We start from the raw sequence: 25,694 nt of genomic DNA, 5'->3' as shown, positions 1-25,694 counted from the left end.
CATGCAATTACTACTTTTGTCATTTTAATGAAATTGACCTAGAAAAATACTATAAATAGATATCTATAAATAATCAGTTTTATCTATGATTAATAATTTATTTCTAATCAATTATAAGAAATTGTTTATTTTTTATTTATTCATTAATTCGTTCATTCATTCATTCATTCAAGTCCTATTCCAATATTATTTAGTCTCCAGGCTATTAAATATTAGATCTACCGGTACTATATTTTACAAAAGCGGTCAAAAAAAGAAAGTCATCCAATATTGTGGAATAAATCAATAAGTCTCGTTCAGTTTTATAAAATTGTTACCTATTTACACAAAGTGATTATTTTCAATTCAATATCTTTTTTAGAAATGGCATAATTAGAGTGAATGAATGTTGCATTGTAGTTAATGGTAAAAATGCCACAAGGTATAAAGGTATATTTTTTTTTTTAAATGATACGATGACTATAGTTTTTGACTTTTGCCTCCTCGTAATACTATTTCATATTCCACCAACATAACTATCAATAATATCGATAATATCTCACCAGAGCAAAAATCCTGACAGAAAATTTATTCCAAGCGCAATAAAGTATTATACAGAAAAATATTGTGCCTTCTTATCGACTTTTATTTGCGATACACTTTGGCCTCACATGTTTTTGTTGAAGCAAGTTTTTGGGAGAAACCATAGTTCTTCTTTGAAAAAATATATCTGAAAATAACAACTTTAAGAACACCAAGTGTATCAGAAATGACTAGAATATCATTACAACAACGATAGACGACCACAGAGCTGTGAACCCACTGCAAGATGAGGCCACGTCAATTTATACTTGAAACGAAACAAACGAAACAGAACAAAGGATATAGTAGGATTGTGAAATGATGAACCAATAGGACATCAGCTGAATAAAAATTAACAATATTAGAATACAGTGAAAGAAACCATGCCAAAGCTACATGTTGCCATGGAGTTCCTTCCTTACGAAGTAATTCAACACCAGGAATGGGAATTATTCTTAGTCTAGACAGAATTAATACTGTACTAATAATAATACTAGGTGTACTCAGAAATTACAAGCAGTCTCTCGACTAGGATAGCTCCACTGATAGCAATGCACATTTCAATTAAAGAATTGAAGATATAACATGAAAAAATGAATAAATCTGAATGAGATCCACCTATTATATCTATATGTATAATATCAATTTGAAAGCAATCAGAATTATCAGTGAAGGCAGCTCTACTGTCATATCTGTTGCTTTACAGAATTCAGAATTTAATAATGTTGTCAGTCATTATTGGCAATCAGACTGGCAGTACCTATTGTGCAGGTTTAAAAAAACAGTACCCAGGAAAATAATATCATTTTGTACTAAAAAATAAAATTTAGTCATGAATGACAGAAAAACAACAATATATTACAATGAACATAGAATGAATTATTAAAAGCAGAGGTTACCATGGTAACACACAATACATGCGATTTTGGGTTTATGTGCACAAGTTTTATTAGAGATTCACCTCTAATAGAGAGAATTCAGTAACGTAAAACAAAAATACAAATTACATTTTTGTCTTGATTCATCCATGCACATTTGAGAGGGATATACTGTAAAATACTTTATTTTCGCCTGGAATTAATTTTCGCTGTTTTTGCTGCAGGAATGACTCAGTGAAAATAAAATCCAGCGAATATACCTTTTTTCCTATATTTTACATTCAACTCGTCTAAAATCAGTGAAAATAAATTCCATACAAAACACCTAAAATGTCTTTTCAGCGAAAATTAATTCCAGCTAAAATAAAGTATTCTACAGTACAAAACATAACATAATTTTTTTTACAATTTACAACTGATCATTTCTGCATGACTTGTCACAATATAATCAAATACACACAGTAAATTAATTTCCAAAAGAGACTTACCGGTATGCTGGTTTTGCCTTTCCAGAGAAATTTACATTTTTTAAAGAGGGTATATCATTGGCATAACAAATTTTGACTGTTTCCTCATAGTATTTACTTGATTTTTTCACAACCAGACTTTCTCGCCAACATTTTTCTACACTTTTTTTCTTATATTCTTCAATATTTCTGGTAATAGACCATAATTTTGGAGCCAACAGACAAAATTTGAGTCAATTTCCAGTTTTAACTCAAAAAATTTGGCTATTCCAATCTTCCAAAGTGCAGACTACAAACTGGACTATTTTGTGAATTTGTGATCAAAAGAAAGAACTGGTTGTGAAAAGGTTAATTTACATATATGGGACATAATAAGACTCTGCACAATTTAAATATCTAAGGTTTTTGAAAAACAAACTATAAAGCTAGTTACCGGTTAACGTTAAGCTCGGCCGTTCTGTAAACAACTGCAGTAATTCTTTGATATAACATCTCTTGGGATTTAATAACAAACATTTGACATGAAAGATTACCATATATCATACACAAAACGTTAAATATTTTTGTTCCATTGTCAAATTTTTCAAAAAAATGTGCCCAATGTAATAAAAATAGTACCGGGTAGTATTTGAACTAATTTGGTATATCATGTTTTTCTAAAACTAGTTACATAAATGGCTTGAAGTTGAATTAGTATTATATTAACTTTGTCATTTGAAAAATACAAAATAGCATATATGATACAAGCAGCCTCATGGCTGAGATAGTTCCACTGTTAGCAATGCACATTTCGATTAAATAACTGAAGATATCATTAGAAAATGAACATTATGTATATTATCAAAGCAATCGAACTTGCTGTTTTCAACAAGAAGTCAAAAATATCACTTTTCACCAAAAATGACAGAAATATTCACCAAAATTAGAGAATTAAAGATATCGTCATGAAATGAACAAATCTGAGAGAGGTCTACCCAAGGTACATATACACCAAGTATCAAAGCATTCAGGCTTGTAGTTTTCAAGAAGAAGTCAAAAAGTAAAACATTGACACGGGCGACAAACAACGGATGACAGCAGACAATCACTCCTATGATAAGCTCCGCTCGACAAAGTCGACAATTAATAGTTCCTAAAAAAACTCTGTTGATATCGTTTGCAGTCTCAAAATATTCACACAATACATGTACAGTCTCGGAAGGTACTATCAAGTCTACTTGCAAGCAGGTTCACATAAAGGTACCGTAATCAGGTTTTCTAGAAATGCACAAATTTGAGATGAAATAATAGTTCACGGCTGCTTGCAGAGTCAGTTAATTTAAATTTTTGAACAAATATATTTACTCAAAGCAGCAGACATCGTGACAAAATTAACAAATCAAATGATTTCATTTGTGACAATGAAGCAATTAAGGGCCCAAAAACGTCTGTTCCTGGTCGAAAGTTTCTTAACTTTTTTTTTAATGAACACCAAGAAGTCAATCAGCACAAGCTTGAACAAGACATTTTTTTTTTTTTTAAATAAAAAAAAAACTTCCAAGCGCAGCCTTTGGGACTGACATGCACATTTTTTGACCTAAAAGTACCGATAAATGGGATAGACGAGAAAAAAAAGATGTCAATGGTGGTATAGCTAGTTCACATTAAAATATCCATGATTTCTAATAGTACTATTTTCACGTGATTCGTCATTCAGGTACCATCGTAATCAACATGTGATAGAATTTATTGATTGTGACATTGACCACTAAATGCACTTGATATTCATGATAAAGTGCAATATGTGTAAGAAACCCAGACAAACAATCCTTTAAACAAGAGGAAATTTCAAAGCACTTTTATAACACTGAGGGCGCTAAAACAAACTTTTCAAATAAACTAACCCAGGTCTGAAATTTCTGAAATAATCTTGGGCGGAAAGGACAAAACTTTACATTTGCCATGGTACCAACTCACGGTAGTAATCAATTGCTGAATATCATTTCCTGTCATGTCAACAAATCAAATTGCAACAAATTCTCGGAAATGACAAACAGATGCCCTGGCTATTGAACAAAAAAATGACAGTGAAATTTCAACCGGGATCATGAGGACATCAGGAAGTCACTTTTGCAAAAAAAAGCAAATAAATCTATAGGTGAAGTATGAACTCGGGGTAATTTTCTATTTGGCAATCACACTCAACCCAACCCACCCCAACTTGGGGGAAATAATTTTTAAAACTATTCCTCACTTCACGCATATAACATTTATAATGCAGCTGATTATTAATTATTATCCAATCAGCCGAAAAAATCAGAAAATGTGAAAAAACAAGCATATCTTCATTATTCGTTTGACATCTATGCATTACAAATGAAGCAGTTCATTTATACATTTGCACATGCAGTTCAACCTCACTGAACCTGAAGTTTTCAAAGCACTCGTGAAATAGAAAAAACACAAAGTGCAACAGATATTACTGCAAAACATGTCTTTTTAGCGAATTTAGCAAGAGAACTAATTCGCTAATTTAAGATGTCGCTAATGACTTCATTATAAATTCAAAATGACGGCCAAACAACGTCTTTTTCGCCACACACACACTTTGTAAAAAACACAGAAAACGTAATAACTTGTAGTGTCTCCTTATTAAACTTGACAGTTTTTCTTTGTTTTCATGAGCGGATTTAGAGGAGGCCGCGGCCCCCCCTATTTTTAACAACCAACAGGGCTTCGCGCCAATTTGGCCATTTGGCCAACTTATCACCCCCCCCCCATATTCCAGAATCCTAGATCTGCCCCTGGTTTTTGTGGAGGTGATAACTGCGCATTTGTTTTGGCAGGCGACAGGAAATCAACAGGAAATCAACAATGACAAGAGAGATTCACTAAATCAACATTTTGCTATTACGCCATTTTACCACAATTCGCTAAAATAGTATGTCGCTTTTTCAACATGTTTTACAGTAATTTAAATCTACATGTTAAATCTATGCTTTTGTCATGATTTCTCGGTCTTAATAGAACAAATGTAACTATAGAACATTGTTAAATGTGTGAAACAACTTAAATGTAGACAGACGATGAAGATATTTTTAAGGATGTAGTAGAGGTTTTTGCTATTGCAATTGCATAGCACATTTCTGCAGTAACATATTCTTTGAATCCCATCAAGTTATATATTTTTAGAAAGCTTATTTTTTAAATAATATGAAATAAATATTCCAACAACAAAAATGGTACCATGTAATCATGTGATCACTGTGCAAATAGATAGGTGTTATTTTCGAAGAAACCAAAATAAGACCACAGAAATGATGTTCGCGGTACTTAGAGATACTATAAAAGATTGGAATTCAATTTCCCAGTTCGTCTACTGTTGCGTGATTGTCACGAGGTCAATCTTTAGTTGTTTTTTTTGTATATATCTGTATAGTGGTACACAGTGCAGTCATGTATATTTGCATAACGGTGGTGGTGCTATCACAGTGCAGGAGGTTGGGCCACCCCCGTATTTAAAATGGATGCGCCATTGTCCAGGATGTGGCTAGTGGCAAACCATGATTGGCTGAATTTAACTATGCGATTATGTACACCTGGGTATGGGTATAAAAGGCAGTCACACCTTAGCCATGTGCTTCCTTTTTTCCCATTTCGTTTTGGTTTGCACAAGTGAGGCAGGGTCCTGTGCTTTTGTTTCAATTCCGGAGTCTACTTGAACATTGGTTTATAAACTGTTCCTGTTCTGGGATGTAAATTTTTCCTGTTGCGTGCTGTGGAACCGAACATTCTAAGACTCTACATAAGTGCTACACCGGGAGATGTCAAGTCAACAGAAAACAGTGTTCCGTGAAGTTGGACATTGAGTCGGAACTTTGCTGTATGCTGTTATCTGTAACAAAAAGGACAACTTCGTCGTGCTTCGGGTAAAAGTCAGAAGATTCGCGTAAACACAGATGGTCCAGCGCTGTGAAGGTTGGGAACTGTGAGTGCACTCGGGAAGTTACTAGGTTGGTTAAAGTTACGGGACAATTTATATTATTGTGGACCTTGTGTGCATTAATTTAGAAGCCATTTATTTGAAAGTACAATATTATTTTATTGTGTTTGTAATTTATCATGTATTAGTTGTTGCTAGGTGCAGCTCAATTCTTATTCATTAATAATTATTTAAATATGTATTGACGTGTGACGTGTTTTATTGCTCCCCATTCCCCGTATATTCCAGTCCTTTATGTATATATGCTGAAAAAATTCACGCACGCGGGTGGTAAGAATCTGGCAGGTCTGACAGTTTAATAAGGTTTGTAGAAAATTTCTGAGTAGTGCAGGTGAAATTCTGTTTGTGTGGTTACGACCATACTGTTTCTATTCGGCCGTGTACTTTAGTGACTTGCGAGTCGCGTGTCAGACTGCTTGGCCCTTCCACACGTGACAGTGACCTAGATTTGGACCTCATAACACATTTTAAAACCATTAGCAACGTTGTTTTGAAATATGATACCCCGTGTCAGAGTTCACAAAGCGGAGAGCTGTGTCGTATTTTCTAAAGTCAAAGTGGTAGACAAACTATCTTTGCCAGATTTCATTAGCAACTATCAGAAAATACCTATGCCAAAAATCACCGTCGTGAAGCAGCTGGGAGTCGAGATCAACTCTCTAGACTAACCCCAAATACCGATGTTTTCTTATGCATGAAAAATCACAAGAAACATAAAACACACTGTATCTCAGATTTACTCAAAATTTATTACCCTCTTAAACAATCGCTACAATTGTTTTGTAGTTGAATGCATGCTTTATATATTCTTATAAGAGAATGTAGAAAAAAAGCAAATTTGTAATTATCAAAGAAAAAAACCTGCTGATCTGCACTGGCTCGGAAGATGAATTCTGATTGGCTAAAAAAACAAAAGACTTGTGGCGTTGAATGCACGTTCATTCTCAGTAATGTTATGCAAATTAGAAATTCAAAATAGCTAATCATTTACAACCTTCCGAGCCAGTGCAGATTAGCCCAAAAAAACCTCTACTGCATCCCAACTCTGTTAACTCATTGTGGCTTTCAAGCAATTTGTTGTGAATCCCAAGGAAATTTACTACTGCAAAAAGTAAAATGTATTTTCACTAGATTTTAGTTGTACTGATTCATTCATCCTTTCATATGTAAAAATAAAATTCACACAAAAATAGACAAAACGTCTTTTCAGCAAAAATATATTTTTTTACAGTATCTAAACAAAGGCGACGCAGAATTAATTGAAAGCCAGTTATTATAATACTAGTTTTAATTTATATGTTTATCCAATCTTTAATAACAATTAATGGCATGGTATAATGCTTAGTGATGTATTTTGCAAATTATGCTATTAATGAGAAATTATGAGATTGTGTATATCCAATCAATATACTAAGATGTGTGTTTCAACACAAGAAAATAGTTACGATACCACTAAATAATTATACCTAGCTTGTTTGCACAGGGTGTAAGTTACGTTTTTCACTGTCATTTCACTTACATTAAATTACTACATATTTTAATGATATAGAAATATAAATTATTTTTATTATAAATTAGTCATGAATAGTTAATTAGCCATAAATCACAAGTCAAAGGTATTTATTTTCTAGATAAAGGTAGCCATATTATTTTTTACTGACGCAGGTGTTTTCTTATGGACCTATTATGGAAAATAGCATCCCATGACAATTAAACCTCCAAAATTCATCTCTTTTTAGTAAAATGCAAAAAGTATCGATACATTCATGCAAGGGAATATAAAACAAAAATAACATTTTAGAATCCACAGTAATTGATTTGTTTTTAAAATAAAATGACACGGTTGATTTCAAACAGAATTTTCATCATAGAAAGCAACTGACATTGTTAAAGCATAAAATGTGCCCTGATTGTGGTGATCACACTGCCCTCTACAGGTGAAATACAAACTATGGGTAACTTATATTATACTAGCTCGTAGTCCATGATGTCGCTTGTATCATCGGAATCTACGAACAAGTGATGACTATATGTTTATTACACACATGGTTCATAAGAATTCTCATTTGATTAATATATTTAAATTTCATATTTTCTATGCATTGTGACGCTTTGTCTAACAATGACATTTTTTGACTTGCTAGATCCAATGAGGCATTCATCAGACTAATACACAGCAATAATTGATCAACACCTGTGATCGGAAACGTTATAAAAAAAATAAAAAAAAATAAAAAAAAATAAAAAAAAATGACTTGTACATACCAAGCTTTGCATCCAAATATTTGCAAATCAGTCGGCCTAACCCATGAAGATATTGTAGCAAATTTGTTCTTGAAGGATATTAAGCTAAATTAATATCCTGCGACAAGCCACATTGCACCTGACAGTTATCACTAACAAATTTGTGTCTGACAATAACATGTACATATACACATGTAGGTGGTAAAGTAAAGACATACTTCCAAAACTACACGAATTACCAGGTAAAAAACGAAAAAAAACATGAAATTTTTACAAATCCTCTAAAATACGTTGTAAAATTACGGACTTTTTAAATGATGACTGCTAATCTAAACGCTACACGAATTACCGAAAATAAAAAAATTCAAAATTGTTGATAGGATTAGATACCGTAAAATTCATGAAGCATCTAGAGTAAAACTATTGAAACATAAGAATGTTAAACAGTTGCTACATAGCCAGGCGCACACAGCTGTAATATCCTGTTCTTCGCTACCTACAATGACTTTTCATCAGCTAGTTTATGTCACATGTTCGACAATAATAAAAAATTCATCATCCCTCAAAAAATTCACAACTATACATAGCTCAGTACTTACGGTCACTTGAAATGGTACCTCTTGACGTTGTCACGGCTACATTTGATAACATTTCTGTACATAAGAGTTGTAATCTTTAGACGATAACCTTTTTGTAGAATTTAAGCTTTGAAGTGTTTACTTTTCCTAGTTACAGTTCCGGTTGTAAATTATGAGTGAAATTATATATGTACGACCTTTGACCCCCTCAGATGCAGATTTCAAGTAATGTATTGATGTAATCAGGTACTCCCTACCTGGGGATCATTAGAGTCATATCACATGATACCAAATTTAAATAATTACGAAGAGAAACACATGCACCTGTGACTATTCAATCCAGTACAATGATGAAGGGTGAATTCTGTGGGTAAATTACCTCCATTTACAAAAAACTTTATCTGAAATCAAAATACATACTATGAGAGTGTGAATTGTAATGTGTTCTCACTCGCATGTTTTAAAGGGATGTATGATTTATCAATTGTGCAGTAATGATTTTTTTCAATCTGAAATCCTGAATATATAATTGAAACAGTGAATGGAGTACGGTATAGAGACCCAAAGGACAATTGAGGATAAATGCACATCCCAATGTAAGAACCCCTGGTGCATCAATTAGTTTTTCAAATGCCAGAATGACATGCACATATCAGTAACTTGTATATGCATATATCATTACCCTATTTAATGTGTTGTGCCCAGAACATGTATATGCATATATCATTACCCTATTTAATGTGTTGTGCCCAGAACATGTATATGCATATATCAGTAACCTATTTAATACATTTTATGCCCTGAACATGCATATATCAGTAACCTATTTTATATCCTATTTAATGAACATGTATTTGTATATATCAGTAACCTATTTAATGTGTTATGCCCTGAACATGCATATATCAGTAACCTATTTAATGTGTTATGCCCTGAACATGCATATATATTAGTACCCTATTTAATGTGTTATGCCCTGAACATGCATATATATTAGTACCCTATTTAATGTGTTATGCTCTGAACATGCATATATCAGTAACCTATTTAATGTGTTATGCCCTGAACATGCATATATATTAGTACCCTATTTAATGTGTTATGCCCTGAACATGCATATATCAGTAACCTAATTAATGTGTTATGCCCTGAACATGCATATATCAGTAACCTATTTAATGTGTTATGCCCTGAACATGCATATATCAGTAACCTATTTAATGTGTTATGCTCTGAACATGCATATATCAGTAACCTAATTAATGTGTTATGCTCTGAACATGCATATATCAGTAACCTAATTAATGTGTTATGCCCTGAACATGCATATATCAGTAACCTAATTAATGTGTTATGCCCTGAACATGCATATATATTAGTACCCTATTTAATGTGTTATGCTCTGAACATGCATATATCAGTAACCTAATTAATGTGTTATGCTCTGAACATGCATATATCAGTAACCTATTTAATGTGTTATGCCCTGAACATGCATATATATTAGTACCCTATTTAATGTGTTATGCCCTGAACATGCATATATCAGTAACCTAATTAATGTGTTATGCCCTGAACATGCATATATCAGTAACCTATTTAATGTGTTATGCCCTGAACATGCATATATCAGTAACCTATTTAATGTGTTATGCTCTGAACATGCATATATCAGTAACCTAATTAATGTGTTATGCCCTGAACATGCATATATCAGTAACCTAATTAATGTGTTATGCCCTGAACATGCATATACCAGTAACCTATTTAATGTGTTATGTCCTGAACATGCATATATCAGTAACCTATTTAATGTGTTATGCCCTGAACATGCATATATATTAGTACCCTATTTAATGTGTTATGCATATACCGGGGTATCAGTGAATCATCTTAAGATATGAATAATTTTATTCATGAGAAATTATTACATCAATTAACTCTACTCAAAAATACTTAAAATACTTTTATTTTAGCTAGAATTAATTTTCGCTGTTTTGTTTAAGTTTATTTTCAATGATTTCTGATGAGTTGAATGTCAAAATAAAAAAATCTGACATCATTGTTTTTTCAGTAACTAATAGTAATTTACGTTCATTTGGTGTAAAGTTATCAAAATAATAACAGAAAATTACAGAAAAAAAATACATTATAAATTTCATGAAGAAGCATATATCAAAATACGAAACATAATTTGATCCTAGACATTTTAAAATTTATCTCTATATTTATTGCTTATTTACCGGTAATATAAAAATACACAGAACTACATCAGTTATATCTGAATCACATCGAAAAAAAACAATGTAATACAATTCCACAGTGGCCAACAAATTTGGATAAAAGTACACAACTATCGATTGCCTATGCTTTGAAAACATTTTTTACGTGTGATTTTCAAATGAAATGTACATACACACAATCAATCATTAAAATGATACAGAAGCAGGAAGCTAACTTACTGTGAAATAATTTTATTTCCACTCAGCAGGTGAAGTTCATAAAATGAAAACAGTCTTTTTATTCCTGTTATGTACATCAGGAAGTTCTTGGGAAGTCTCTGCTGCATAGCATCAATAGATTACTGAAGCTCAAATAAACATTTATTGAAGTGGGAATCATTCCTAAAATACGCCTTTTCACCTATATCATGTTTTTATTACTTTTTTCCTATAAAAGTTATTGAAATTTGAAATTAATTTTCAGTCATAAAAACTCCATAATCCGCTTATCATGAACAAATTTTGAATATTTCCATCAAAATTTATAGATATAGATAGAAGGCCCATTATTCAATGCATCATAATTAGTTTAGAAGACCCCTTAGTCATTGCATCATAATCAGTTTATAGGGCTCCTTAGTCAGTGCATCATCAACTATTTTAGATTGCCTCTATTTTAGATTGACCCCATAGGCAGTGCATCAACTAAACTATTAATTTGAGACCACCCCTTTGACAATGCACCATCATTAATTTGAGACAACCCCTTTGACAATGCACCATCATTAATTTGGGGCTAATCTGCACTGGCTCGGAAGGTTGTAAATGATTAGCTAGTTTGAATTTGCATAACAATACTGACAATGAACGTGCATTCAACGCCACAAGTTTTTTTGTTTTTTTAGCCAATCAGAATTCATCTTCCGAGCCAGTGCAGATCAGCCGTTAATTTGAGACAACCCCTTAGTCAGTGCACCATCATTAATTTGAGACAACCCCTTAGTCAATGCACCATCATTAATTTGAGACAACCCTTTATTCAATGCACCATCATTAATAATTTGAGACCACCCCCTTAGTCAGTGCACCATCATTAATTTGAGACCACCCCTTAGTCAGTGCACCATCATTAATTTGAGACAACCCCTTAGTCAGTGCACCATCATTAATTTGAGACAACCCCTTAGTCAATGCACCATCATTAATTTGAGACAACCTCTTATTCAATGCACCATCATTTATTTGAGACCACCCCTTAGGGGTGATCTCATATTCAAACACCTGGGTCAAACCTGGGTAAACCCGACCTGCTCTATTCAGACCTACTAGACCTACAATATGCAAATTAGTAGTAGGTTTGAACCTAACCTCCGGATTAACTGCCCATTAACGCCCCCACTGAAAACAAACAACAAACAACAGAGAACAAAGAAGACAGACCTAGGGAAACCTAGGTTTTTCTTACAATACTGTTTCAGCCTGGTTTCAGTAGGAAAAAAAAAGATGTATACTATGGAGCTCCATGTTCATACTGAGTGTTATATTTTGAAGTGTTAAGAATTACAGCAGCGATTTTTTTTTTTCTTTGCAAGTCTTGTACATGTAAATGCTAATAAAAACAAACTTGCCTTTGTTTCACAAATCTATTTACATCATGTTATTTATAAGTGTGATGAAAATTATATTCATTTATTTCTGTGATTGGTAATAATAATCAGTTTCCCACAACTTACATTTTGGTACAAGTCAATACAATTATTATTGTTATTCAATTTGTCTGGAATTAATTACAGACTTGATGGTTTGTTATATTTTGTCATTAAATGTGAATCAAGTGATACCATAAACCCTCTCTATTGAGATATATATGGTAAATAATGTTTGAAACAAAACAGGGAAAAGATGCACTAGAATTTTAATGAGCAGCTTCTTAGGATAAATTACTTACGTTATATATATATTTGGCATTGTCAGTAAAATGTTTATCCATAGCGAACTGGTACATTTTGTCCGCAATAAGTACGGTCAGTTTTGTGTCCATGTCAGTTCATAAATTCATAGAACACATTTTTTGGTTAAGTTTGTAAAGTCTGTGAGACTGAGAGTTATCAAAATATGATGCAAGTATTAAATCGATAATGGCAACATTTTTTCTACGAAGGCATCTGAAAACCACAGTCCCTCTATCACTGTCAAAACTAAAGTCGGGGCTAATGCTACGAGACTCTGGTGCTACGACCACCGTAACATTGTCAGCTGACGGCATTGCGTGGAAATTACGGGTATTTACCGTTGCCGATATCTTACTTTTCTGTGACAAAATGCACACATTTCGAACCCCCGGTTAACTAAAAATAAACGATTATTTTAGAAAATACATCGAAGCACAGTGCCTTGAAGGACTGTGGGCAAAGTAGGCAGCGAGGTGTTGTTTTAAACACCGCAGAAAATCATGCACTCAACGCAGCCATCTTGGTTACCTCAATCAGAATTTCCCCTTGTCACCCAGCATGCATTGATTGCAATGTCGCAACGTGCACTGTGTCGCCTTCGGCGACGGTCTTAGGTACAAGGCACTCTATGAATAAGGTATTTTCAGAGGTCAGGGTTCGTTTTTTATAAGCAGTCTCGTCTGAATAGCCATAAATAATCAGCGCGAGTCCATTTAATTTAATTTTCTGTTTTGATACTTCGTGTCACTGGAAATTGAATAAGAAAAACTGCAAATAACCGATGTGCAGCAAATCGAAATAAATTTTCATGGCGTACGCTGCATTTGTTTTTCCGGATTTTGCGATACCGCACTCCTGGAAGAACTGTTTGAAAATTGAACGCGCAACAGTAGCGTAAGTCTCAAGTGCAACTTTGTATCAACAAATGTTCGTATTTTGATACTTATTAGCTGTCAGAGACACATATCAATTGTCCAGCCCAATGAAAAGTCTGATTCATGTCCTCTGCTCAATTTGCGACTGGAGCATAACAGTTTATCAAAACAAAACAATTTATTCGGCACGCTGTTCACCGATATATAAAAAAGTGTTTTTTTAGGTAGGCACACGGTAAAATGACTACTGTACACCAATAAATCGACACAGTTTAGAGACAACTATCTAGCAATGTAAACTTTGCCAATCCTAAAAATAAACAACAGCTTGAATGAGGTGTTAATGAGATCGGTTCGAACTGCAGTTTTTATGCAAATTCGTGCGGTCGTCCTGAACCGCACTGTCTATTGTTTAAACTTCCAAACCGCAAAACTGGGTTTTGTTCGGGCGGTTTGGGTTTTCGTAGGTTTGACCCGCATGTTTGAATATGAGACCACCCCTTAGTCAGTGCACCATCTTTAATTTGAGACCACCCCTTAGTCAGTGCACCATCATTAATTTGAGACAACCCCTTAATCAGTGCACCATCATTAATTTGAGACAACCCCTTTGACAATGCACCATCATTAATTTGAGACAACCCCTTATTCAATGCACCATCATTAATTTGAGACAACTCCTTAGTCAGTGCACCATCATTAATTTGAGACAACCCCTTAGTCAATGCACCATCATTAATTTGAGACAACCCCTTATTCAATGCACCATCATTAATTTGAGACAACCCCTTAGTCAATGCACCATCATTAATTTGAGACCACCCTTAGTCAGTGCACCATCATTAATTTGAAAGCACCCTTAAGTCAATGCACCATCATTAATTTGAGACAACCCCTTATTCAATGCACCATCATTAATTTGAGACCACCCCTTATTCAATGCACCATCATTAATTTGAGACCACCCCTTATTCAATGCACCATCATTAATTTGAGACCACCCCTTAGTCAGTACAACATCATTAATTTGAGACCACCCCTTAGTCGGTGCACCATTGTTAATTTGAGACCTACCCTTAGTCAGTGCACCATCATTAATTTGAGACCACCCCTTAGTCAGTGCACCATCATTAATTTGAGACAACCCCTTAGTCAATGCACCATCATTAATTTGAGACAACCCCTTAGTCAATGTACCATCATTAATTTGAGACCACCCCTTAGTCAGTGCAACATCATTAATTTGAGACCACCTCTTAGTCAGTGCACCATCATTAATTTGAGACCACCCCTTAGTCAGTGCACCATCATTAATTTGAGACAACCTCTTAGTCAGTGCACCATCATTAATTTGAGACAACCCCTTAGTCAATGTACCATCATTAATTTGAGACCACCCCTTAGTCAGTGCATCATTAATTTGAGACCACCCCTTAGTCAGTGCACCATCATTAATTTGAGACAACCTCTTAGTCAATGTACCATCATTAATTTGAGACCACCCCTTAGTCAGTGCATCATTAATTTGAGACCACCCCTTAGTCAGTGCACCATTGTTAATTTGAGACCACACTTTTGTTAGTGCGTCATTCCGTGGTGTATGTGTGGAAGAGAAGCAGACGAATAAAATGATTGATCAGCACGTAATTTGCCCAAAAGCTTTTAGTTTGTCTGACCATGACAAGAAAAAGGAACATATTTATTATCAATTGAATCATTAATATCAATCAAAAAGTTATTTTACAGAAAATTAGACACTGATTAGCATCTGTTGGTTGGTGTTGTTTATTATGTAAATTTGTATGACGTCACCATGGTGATGAACACATGCAGAGTACTTCCTTTGGTTTTGAAATTAGGTAGATAGTAAATAATAATTAAATTATTCACTGACTAAAATCTGATTAAATTGAAATTTAACACAGAATGAGTCATGGAAAGTAAACCACTGCTCAGAAAACAATAAATTGATTAAATTGTTCTTGTACATGTAAAACTACAGACTAAATCCTATAAAGAACAAAGTAAACAAATCTATTCAGTTTACATAGTAAAATAACACACATGTAGTCTAATTGTGGTGCGGCAATCAATAAGATATTAGTATTTTAAAACTTAATCAAATATCTGTACATGTACATTCTGACTGTGAATATTAATAAAATATCAGTGAGAAATTGTTTTCGACCACAAATTTTGGTGCAACAATTTTGCACTTTTTTAATTATTTTCAATAACTTCTTTGTTAATTTTAGACCTAATTGACATAATTTCCGACAAGGTACAGATCTTGATCAAAAAATTGGTTAATACATTTATTTTAATTAGTGCAAGGTAACAAATTGGTGCTCACCGAGTTAAAAAGGGTGCGTGAGAACGCAGTGTGCGAGGGACTTAAGCCCAATAATGTTAGAGTTGCTGGCATATTATACTAAGATGCTTGAGTAGAAAGCAATCAACTTAATTAAATAATCCACACAAACAGTGAGTTCATAATATAATATCCTATTCATTCAAATACTAAAAAACATGCACAGAAGCTGTATCGATTGCGGTCAAATAACCACGTGTTAGTAGAATTTATCATGTTTCATCACCTACTGTTACTATGTGTGTGGCGGTCAGCTAAATTATGAGCTGATAAAGATCGCGACCTATAATGTCAGACTTACAACAAGTTGACCTCTCTCGTTAGAGAGCATAGTGATACAACCAGAGGCCTTTTGTGTCTGCTGGAACATCTACTACACGCGGAGTTTATAGATCAAAAAAATATTTTGTATGACTGAACATAATTTTTTTTTTTTTACAAGAAAAATTTTGATACTTGAGTGATGATCACACATTATAACACCCCCAAACAATTTGTATTCAAGTAAAAAGATTTTATATAAATAGATTACAAAATATAATATAATGTCAAAGTTTAATTCATCTAGTGAAAGTAAGCCTGAAAAAAATTTGGCAACATTGGCAAAAAAATCATTCTAACAGGCCGGCTTCAAAAACAAATAACCAATCAGCTGTCAGAGTTTGCTAATCAAGATGATAAAGTAGAGAGGCACAGGAAAAGGTCAAAGGTTAGGCTGCCAATTCAAGGGACTGTGAAACATGCAAGTATTAAAAGAGATTTAAACATCTATACAAGGAAGAAAAAACTTTAATCTAAATCCAGCATTAGTGGAATAAGAAAGCCATGCATCAACACTTACAGTATGACCATCATATTGAACAACAAAACACGCAGCTAAACAAACTTTAGGAAAAAAACAACACTTAAAGAGTAATAAGAGATGAGTAAAAAAATGCAGCTAGAAAAACTGACTGACCTTGATACATCTCGACTGTTTTATCCAATTACGTTACAAATATATAGTACTAGAGTTGGACACCAACTAGAATTAGACGGAGAAGCCACATTTAGCGCCAAATACAGACATGTACATACACAAATGGCAAAAAAAAAAAAAAAAACTTTATAGACAGGGATGAGAATTTTCCACGGATCCGCAGATTCCTAAGCCCCAGGGATCGATTTTCTGAAAACGTCTAAATCCCAAGAAAAAATTTTAGGGGGGTAAGAATACAAATCTTGTACAAATCTTGTTCAACTTGTCTTGTTCGCGACTCTTTTCATCAGTGCAATCGTAAAATACGAAGTGATTTTGAAGTGTTCAAAGTAATATGCAACGATTAACATGATTGGCTGGGTTTGCTCTGATGAGCCAATCAGTAAAGAGCTTTCATTTTTTCTTTTCACCATGCAATTGTTTTAATTGTTAGCTGCGTTGGATCGTTGTTTACAAGTTTCATGCAGCGATAATGGTGAAATTGGTTACAAAAGACAACGAGTCAGCTGTGTGAAAGATCAATAAAGACATTAGGAACAAATTTTGTTGGCCATGGCTTGACAAGGAAGTGACTTTGACCATGCGAATCTGAAAGAAAAATGAAGTTAGTGGTAACTGAAAAATTGAGTGACTTCATCGGCAAGTGCGAGGTCCCGGTAAAGGTGCAGTGTCTGTATTGTAACGATTTGATCAACTACAGTTCTTGAACCCCGGCTACTCTTACTACTTACAGCTGAAAATTCTCATCTCTGTATAGAGTCCCGGAAAATTAAAAACTTATGTGTACATGTATGTACTGGCAAGTACTAATTAAAATGATCTTAGAAAATGTCAATTATAAAAAGTGAGAATCAAATATGATAAGAAAGTTATTTAAAAAATAATAAAAAGTCAATATTACTATGAATACCAAATGTCAGATTTCTAACTATGTCTAGATTTAGAAGTGCACGTTAATTAAAAATTCTAATTACTGTACGCTTTCTCATTTAAATACAACTTACTGTAATAATGAACACACATACATATACATGAGGTTATTATGAGAATATTGCAAAGTATAATGGCAGTATGGCGATTGTATTGACTTATGCGTAATGAGGTCAATACGACTCCCTAGTGCATATTTTGCGATATTCTCATTATAACAAACCGTATTACAATAACCTGGTTGTAGTGATTTTTTTATAAGAGAATAAGAATATAGCCGGGAATGGCAATGAAAAATGTATTAGATACTAATAAGGCAAATACTGTATTAAAGTATAAAAAAAATATGCAATTGCATTAGGAAGGTCTTACATGTAGACAATAAATGCATTAATAAAATGAAAATTGAAATGTGATAGAAATCATTTTGAAGAAGGCATGAACAAAACATGGAACTTCTATAAATTTGAAATGATGATCAAACACCATCTGACCAATCATAAGGACAGCCTAGCCAATAGTATTCCACAGTGATCAGTGTGACTATCGACCAATCAAGAACATGTTTGCGCTACCTGTAAATGACTACGTTTTATAATTTAATGCTCTGAGATTCATTGGCAACGGGTGTTATGTAATTCTACCACTGTCTGTATCTTTTTATACAAATATTTAGTATAATCAATCTGTCAACAGAGGGCGCTGTGTAGTGACGAAATAAGAGGGAGAAACATACCAGCCGACACTATTTTTGCTGATGCACACATTGATCAGAAGCATTTATTAATTTTCAGTGTGAATATAATATTAATGCATTATTACAACATATCATGTACATGTCAATATTTATTTATTACATTTACTTAGTCTACCAGTACATAACATATGCAAAACAGTAAGCGGTGTTGATATTTTGACATTTTCATTGAGCACGGTGATAATTAAGTCAGCTGATTCAACATATCTGAGTCGCTGAACGGAACACTATGTATTCAAATGCTAACAGCAATTCCGTACATGTGATCAATGCCTATGCAACAAAAACACAACCACTGACATAACTACATTGTATACATCATAAGCATAAGAACAAAACATGACTAAATCGTCCAATAGAATCTGGCATCCACATCACAAACAAGATGGTCTAAATATTATTTCATTTCATATTATTAAGCTGTAGAGACAGTCAAAATGCCAGCAAACGAATCACAGCAACGGTAAATTAATTGTTAGTTTCTGCATTGCACAACTTCTATACACATTGTATTCATTAGATCACAAGAAACTATTTTGCATCCCAGCAATTGGCCTTGCAGGTACTGCAGATCTGCAGTATTTAGGTATAATCAATATCCGTACAGATAAGCAGTGAAGCATGACTACAATAGCTATAGATAGCATGAATTCCCATCCTGCCCAGATAAGACAACACTTACAACAGCTGTTTACTTACACATCTCACTTCACAATATAGCTGCAGTTTCTCTCCTGTCCTAGTGTACAGCTGTCAAGTTTTAATAACTGTCTTCACATCACACTGTATCAAGCAGTTTGACTGTGTATAAATTACATGCCATGCCTCATATGGTATTTATATATACACAAACAATGCTATACACGCAATACATAACAGTGAGAGAGAGAGAGAATACCAAGAATACCAGAAAGTACAATTTTCTGAAGCACTGCCAAGAACAATGTGACCATGTACATGTACTGTCCTTGACTGCAATTGAATAATCTTGTAATAATATTATTTTACACATTTTACATCCCAAATTTCAATGATAAATTTATTTCGCTTTTCCTATTATTTTGACCATATGTGGATCAGGCCTTCTGCAGGTGATGTTTTAATGTCAGCCAATCAGTGGCAACTTCTGTATGTACACAGTTGCATATTGTAAACAAATTGTTTGAAATGAACAAATGCTTTTTATTTGGAAATCATATCTCCTAATTTGGTATAGAGAACAGTATCACAGTAAGAATCAAGGGCAGGATGCCATACTTTATACTCATGTCTACAATACCACAAGCAATGATAATAAATCATTTGTCACCATGGCAACCTTATAGCATTCAAACAACATATCCCAAAGATTCACCAACCACACAGTACAGTCTAAGCGTTTAATGTTTGGCCAGCTTAAAATGACTTTAATAGCTTGCTTTTAAAACCACCATGCTTATATGTAAATTGAGTAATCTGCTTAAATATGTCTCATACAATGTTTTGGTAAAATTATTGATGATAACGACACTTGCTTTAACTATTGTAAATTTTTATGAAACAGCAAAGCTAGCTGATAGCCAGCTTTGGAGTTGAGTTATGCTTGGGGGTTAGGTTCATCAATCACAAAATGTGGTTCAGGTAAATCAAGACAAAATGAGAATTCCCAATAAATCAATGACTATTTTATAAATATTACTGCAGTTTGTGCAGAAAAGGAATGAATAGCTGCCATTTTTAAAATATTTTTTATAATAATTATTATTTTAACAATGCTTCGAAGCCTTGCACTATATTTGGGACCACTCAATTACCCCTAACCCTAGTTCTCCTCAAGTATCCTAAAATCATTAGTAAAGTATATTAGACTTGTCTTATATTTAATTAAAAATGGCATATCTATGGTGAGACTATTGCAAACCTATTTTACACCAGTGTTTAAAATTACTGCCCGTTATGGGTAACTATATTCAGTCGGGCTGAAAAAAAAAGTTACATTTTACAAAAATCACAAAAAAAAATGTCTATGGATGTATGATTGTTGTCAAAATTGTGACTCCAAAGATGCGAATAAGGTGTATGATAAAACCAACAGAATACAGAAAATTGTCCCATCAGGGAAAACATACTGAATTCAAGTGCATGATTAGTAACGCTAATGTCAACAAGCAGACAGTGTGTTGTAAAGTGTGCAGAACGATATATAGACCATTATCCAATAGGAAAATAATTTGAATGGAAGTCACTGCAGTGACATTGATTGAATGAAATATAGTGAATCGATTGAAAATAAATAAAATATTGAAAACATAAACAGGGCTGGTAAATATTTAGCAGGGCGGGCAAGTTTTTAAAGTTAAACTTACCTGTTGCCCGGTGAACCATTTTGCCAAATTTCAAACACTGTTTATGCCTCACCATTGTTATTAATTATATAATTATTATTTTTACTTAAAATCTACATACATGACATGTACATCTAGGATTGATTGACTCATGAATTATTCTAACATTATGCTTGGATTGTAGTACACATCATGTAATAATTAACAATTAAATTAATTAAATATCCTTATTAAGCTGATGGCTTAATTATACATTATATATTTGTGTGTGTTTGTACTCAAATTTGACCAGTATATGTGCATATACATTATTGTACTATATCTCATTCATTTCCGTTTTTGATTCAAGGTAACATATTTATAGTAATAAGGTTATTAGAAGCAAGCATCTTCAATAGGGCATGTGCATGACCCCTAAACGTCGCACATCCTGGAGCTTTCTCAGGGGGCCAATTGTTCAATAATTCATAATTTTGCAATTATTTTTCAGATATAAAGCAAGAAGTTGTCATTGACACATTTTAAGGAGTACTGGTAATTTTGGAAATTATCACTGTTTAAATATGATAATAATACTATCAGGAAGTACCAGGATGTGTGACATTTAGGGGTCATGCACAAGTACCAGGATGTATGACCTTCTGGGGGAGGGGGGGGGTCATGCATAAATTCTATAGAGATGCATTTAGATGTTTGTTTTGGATGCATTGGAAGTGTGCCAATAAAACGTTAACAGATGTAAGATTTATTGAGCCAGCAAAATATCAATATAAAGTGGTCCTGCTTAGAACCATTAAAAAAACATTATTGCCTGATTGAAAAATGTTAATGCTACTGGATAAAATTCTTTGATTACAACATGGGATGAGGGAAAAAAGCTTTTACGACCAAGTAGATTTTTCATGAGGAGTATTTTTACACTCAAAAAATATAAAAGCATATTTTTTGCTTGGAAAACTCTTCTGTTTAATTTTTTAAGGGAAGCATACACTAGATATAATAAATATATAGAACCCCTGGATGGAAGTTAATCTCTCACCTCCAAGACGCATACAAGGTGAGAATAATAAGCTACATGTATTTATGAGATAAATATGATCATAAACATAAAACAATTCAAATATGTTGTAATTATCCACATCAGTAATCTTGATAAGTGTCTTAAATTACTATATCAGATTATTAAATATACATGTCTGTTATTTTTTCTTATTTGAGACCCCAAGCTGTGACTATGCATTCTATTATTCCTATACCAATGATATGAGAGTTAGGATAAACAGTAGCAATACAATAACAGGTGATTATAAAAATGCAATGCATACTTTATTTAATCCTACTTAATACCACATTTAATACTGATGATAGTGCCCTTATTTTTTTTAAAGAAAATAACAAAATTTGTTTTACAACAGCTCTAGATACGTCATTCAAATCTGGTTCTGAGTCTTTGTTAATTTAATATTGTACAACTATATTTTTCTGGTTTGATATATTAATATTTTGTTTACATTTATATCCTTTGCTTCTCATCTGTAAATGGAGTCATTGTATATGCAAATGAGTTAATTAGTATGCAAAATCTATTCATACCACATGTTGTTTTGATTTATAATTCAATGCTGATATTAATTAATATGCACTTGGAAGCAAAAATCTATTCTGCAAACCATATCAATATGCAAATGAGTTAATTAGTATGCAAAATCTATTCATACCACATGTTGTTTTGATTTATAATTCAATGCTGATATTAATTAATCTGCACTTGGAAGCAAAAATCTATTCTGCAAACCATATCAATATGCAAACGAGTTAATTAGTATGCAAAATCTATTCATAGCACATGTTGTTTTGATTTATAATTCAATGCTGATATTAATTAATATGCACTTGGAAGTAAAAATATATTCTGCAAACCATATCAATATGCAAATGAGTTAATTAGTATGCAAAATCTATTCATACCACATGTTTTGATTTATAATTCAATGCTGATATTAATTAATATGCACTTGGAAGCAAAAATCTATTCTGCAAACCATATCAATATGCAAATAAGTTAATTAGTATGCAAAATCTATTCATAGCACATGTTGTTTTGATTTATAATTCAATGCTGATATTAATTAATCTGCACTTGGAAGCAAAAATCTATTCTGCAAACCATATCAATATGCAAACGAGTTAATTAGTATGCAAAATCTATTCATAGCACATGTTGTTTTGATTTATAATTCAATGCTGTTATTAATTAATATGCACTTGGAAGTAAAAATATATTCTGCAAACCATATCAATATGCAAATGAGTTAATTAGTATGCAAAATCTATTCATAGCACTTGTTGTTTTGATTTATAATTCAATGCTGATATTAATTGATATGCACTTGGAAGCAAAAATCTATTCTGCAAATCATATCAATATGCAAATGAGTTAATTAGTATGCAAAATCTATTCATAGCACATGTTGTTTTGATTTATAATTCAATGCTGTTATTAATTAATATGCACTTGGAAGTAAAAATATATTCTGCAAACCATATCAATATGCAAATGAGTTAATTAGTATGCAAAATCTATTCATACCACATGTTTTGATTTATAATTCAATGCTGATATTAATTAATATGCACTTGAAAGCAAAAATCTATTCTGCAAATCATATCAATATGCAAATGAGTTAATTAGTATGCAAAATCTATTCATAGCACATGTTGTTTTGATTTATAATTCAATGCTGATATTAATTAATATGCACTTGGAAGCAAAAATCTATTCTGCAAACCATATCAATATTCAAATGAGTTAATTAGTATGCAAAATCTATACATACCACATACTGTTGTTTTGATTTTGATGCTGATATTAATTAATATGCACTTGGAAGTAAAAATCTATTCTGCAAATCATATCAATATGCAAATGAGTTAATTAGTATGCAAAATCTATTCATAGCACTTGTTGTTTTGATTTATAATTCAATGCTGATATTAATTGATATGCACTTGGAAGTAAAAATCTATTCTGCAAACCATATCAATATGCAAATGAGTTAATTAGTATGCAAAATCTATTCATACCACATGTTGTTTTGATTTATAATTCAATGCTGATATTAATTAATATGCACTTGGAAGCAAAAATCTATTCTGCAAATCATACAATATGCAAATGAGTTAATTAGTATGCAAAATCTATTCATAGCACATGTTTTGATTTATAATTCAATGCTGATATTAATTAATATGCGCTTGGAAGTAAAAATCTATTCTGCAAACCATATCAATATGCAAATGAATTAATTAGTATGCAAAATCTATTCATAGCACATGTTGTTTTGATTTATAATTCAATGCTGATATTAATTAATATGTACTTGGAAGTAAAAATCTATTCTGCAAACCATATCAATATGCAAATGAGTTAATTAGTATGCAAAATCTATTCATAGCACATGTTGTTTTGATTTATAATTCAATGCTGATATTAATTAATATGCACTTGGAAGTAAAAATCTATTTTGCAAATCGTATCAATATACAAATTAGTTAATTAGTATGCAAAAATTGGTAGCAAGATCCTTTCACATCAAATAATGTTGTTCTGATTTTGATTTATAATTCAACGCAGCCAATAATAAATATGCAGTCTCAAGCAAAAATCAATTCTGCAAATTAGTATGTAATTGTTATGTCAATGTTATTACATCTATCGTGTCTTTTAAAATCAATTTTAAAAATTAATAAAATTTTACTCAAATTGTAAAACTATATTTCCAATTCATCCTGCAAGCACATATACATACATTTCATAGTTCTACCATGCATGCATAACACTCTATATACTACAGTAACAAACTATCAGCACATATCTGAATTTCAATCACCAATATATTTATACACTAGTAAATTGTCCATGAATCTTTAAATCCACTTTATAATGTACATGTACGATAATTATTTTTTAATTCATCACCAGATTTTCTCCCTCAAATTTTTCTGCACTCTTTTCTAATATTTCCAGAAATGAACCCTAATTTTGGAGCCAACAGACAAAATTTGTGTCAATTTTCAGTTTTTACTCAAAAAATTTAGCTACTTTTGTCCCAATCTTCTGAAGGAATTTTGTTATTAATTAGTGATGAAAAGAGGGAGCTGGTGGTGAAAAGGTTAACAGTCAAAGCTCATCTACTGTGACTAAACGAATAAGACACGACAACATGGGCAGGCACCACCCCAACACCCACGCTATTCCTTGCCCACCATTTACAGGTCGAATAATAAATATTTGCATCACGAATTAATCACAGAAGCAATTCTCCAGCAAAACGATGCAGATCACTGGACAGATAAGAATGTCAGCATTTATTAAGATTATATTTGCCGACAAATGAGGGGGACTGCCTATATGTCCAGACATACACGAATCCATGATTAAAGATTGATGATACTTGCTGATAGCGAAATTTCTATAAATGGGAAATCTGATTTCATACCAAGATTAAGACATTGCCATAAACATTATTCATGTATCTGCCAGTACTATATTAGTTTGATTGGAAGCGAATCTC

General features: G+C 32.7%; 1 protein-coding gene across 3 annotated transcripts in view; it reads right to left on the bottom strand.

The window, feature by feature from the left end:
• LOC102810258 (A-type potassium channel modulatory protein KCNIP1-like) overlaps window positions 1–25,694 on the bottom strand; it is a 128,182-nt gene that overhangs the window by 87,716 nt on the left and 14,772 nt on the right. For 2 of the 3 annotated variants that reach the window (XM_085504287.1, XM_085504286.1), the window contains one exon: window positions 17,089–17,154. The exons of the other annotated variant lie outside the window; for it this stretch is intronic. In XM_085504287.1, coding sequence (XP_085360413.1) covers window positions 17,089–17,098 — 10 coding nt within the window. In that variant the 5' untranslated portion in view covers window positions 17,099–17,154. The remainder of the gene's footprint in view (window positions 1–17,088; window positions 17,155–25,694) is intronic. 3 annotated transcript variants of the gene reach the window in all.

Source organism: Saccoglossus kowalevskii, chromosome 10 (assembly GCF_978046115.1).
Source record: "Saccoglossus kowalevskii chromosome 10, keSacKowa6.1, whole genome shotgun sequence".
In the NCBI taxonomy this organism is placed as follows: domain Eukaryota; kingdom Metazoa; phylum Hemichordata; class Enteropneusta; family Harrimaniidae; genus Saccoglossus; species Saccoglossus kowalevskii.
This window is presented reverse-complemented; position numbering and strand designations above follow the sequence as displayed.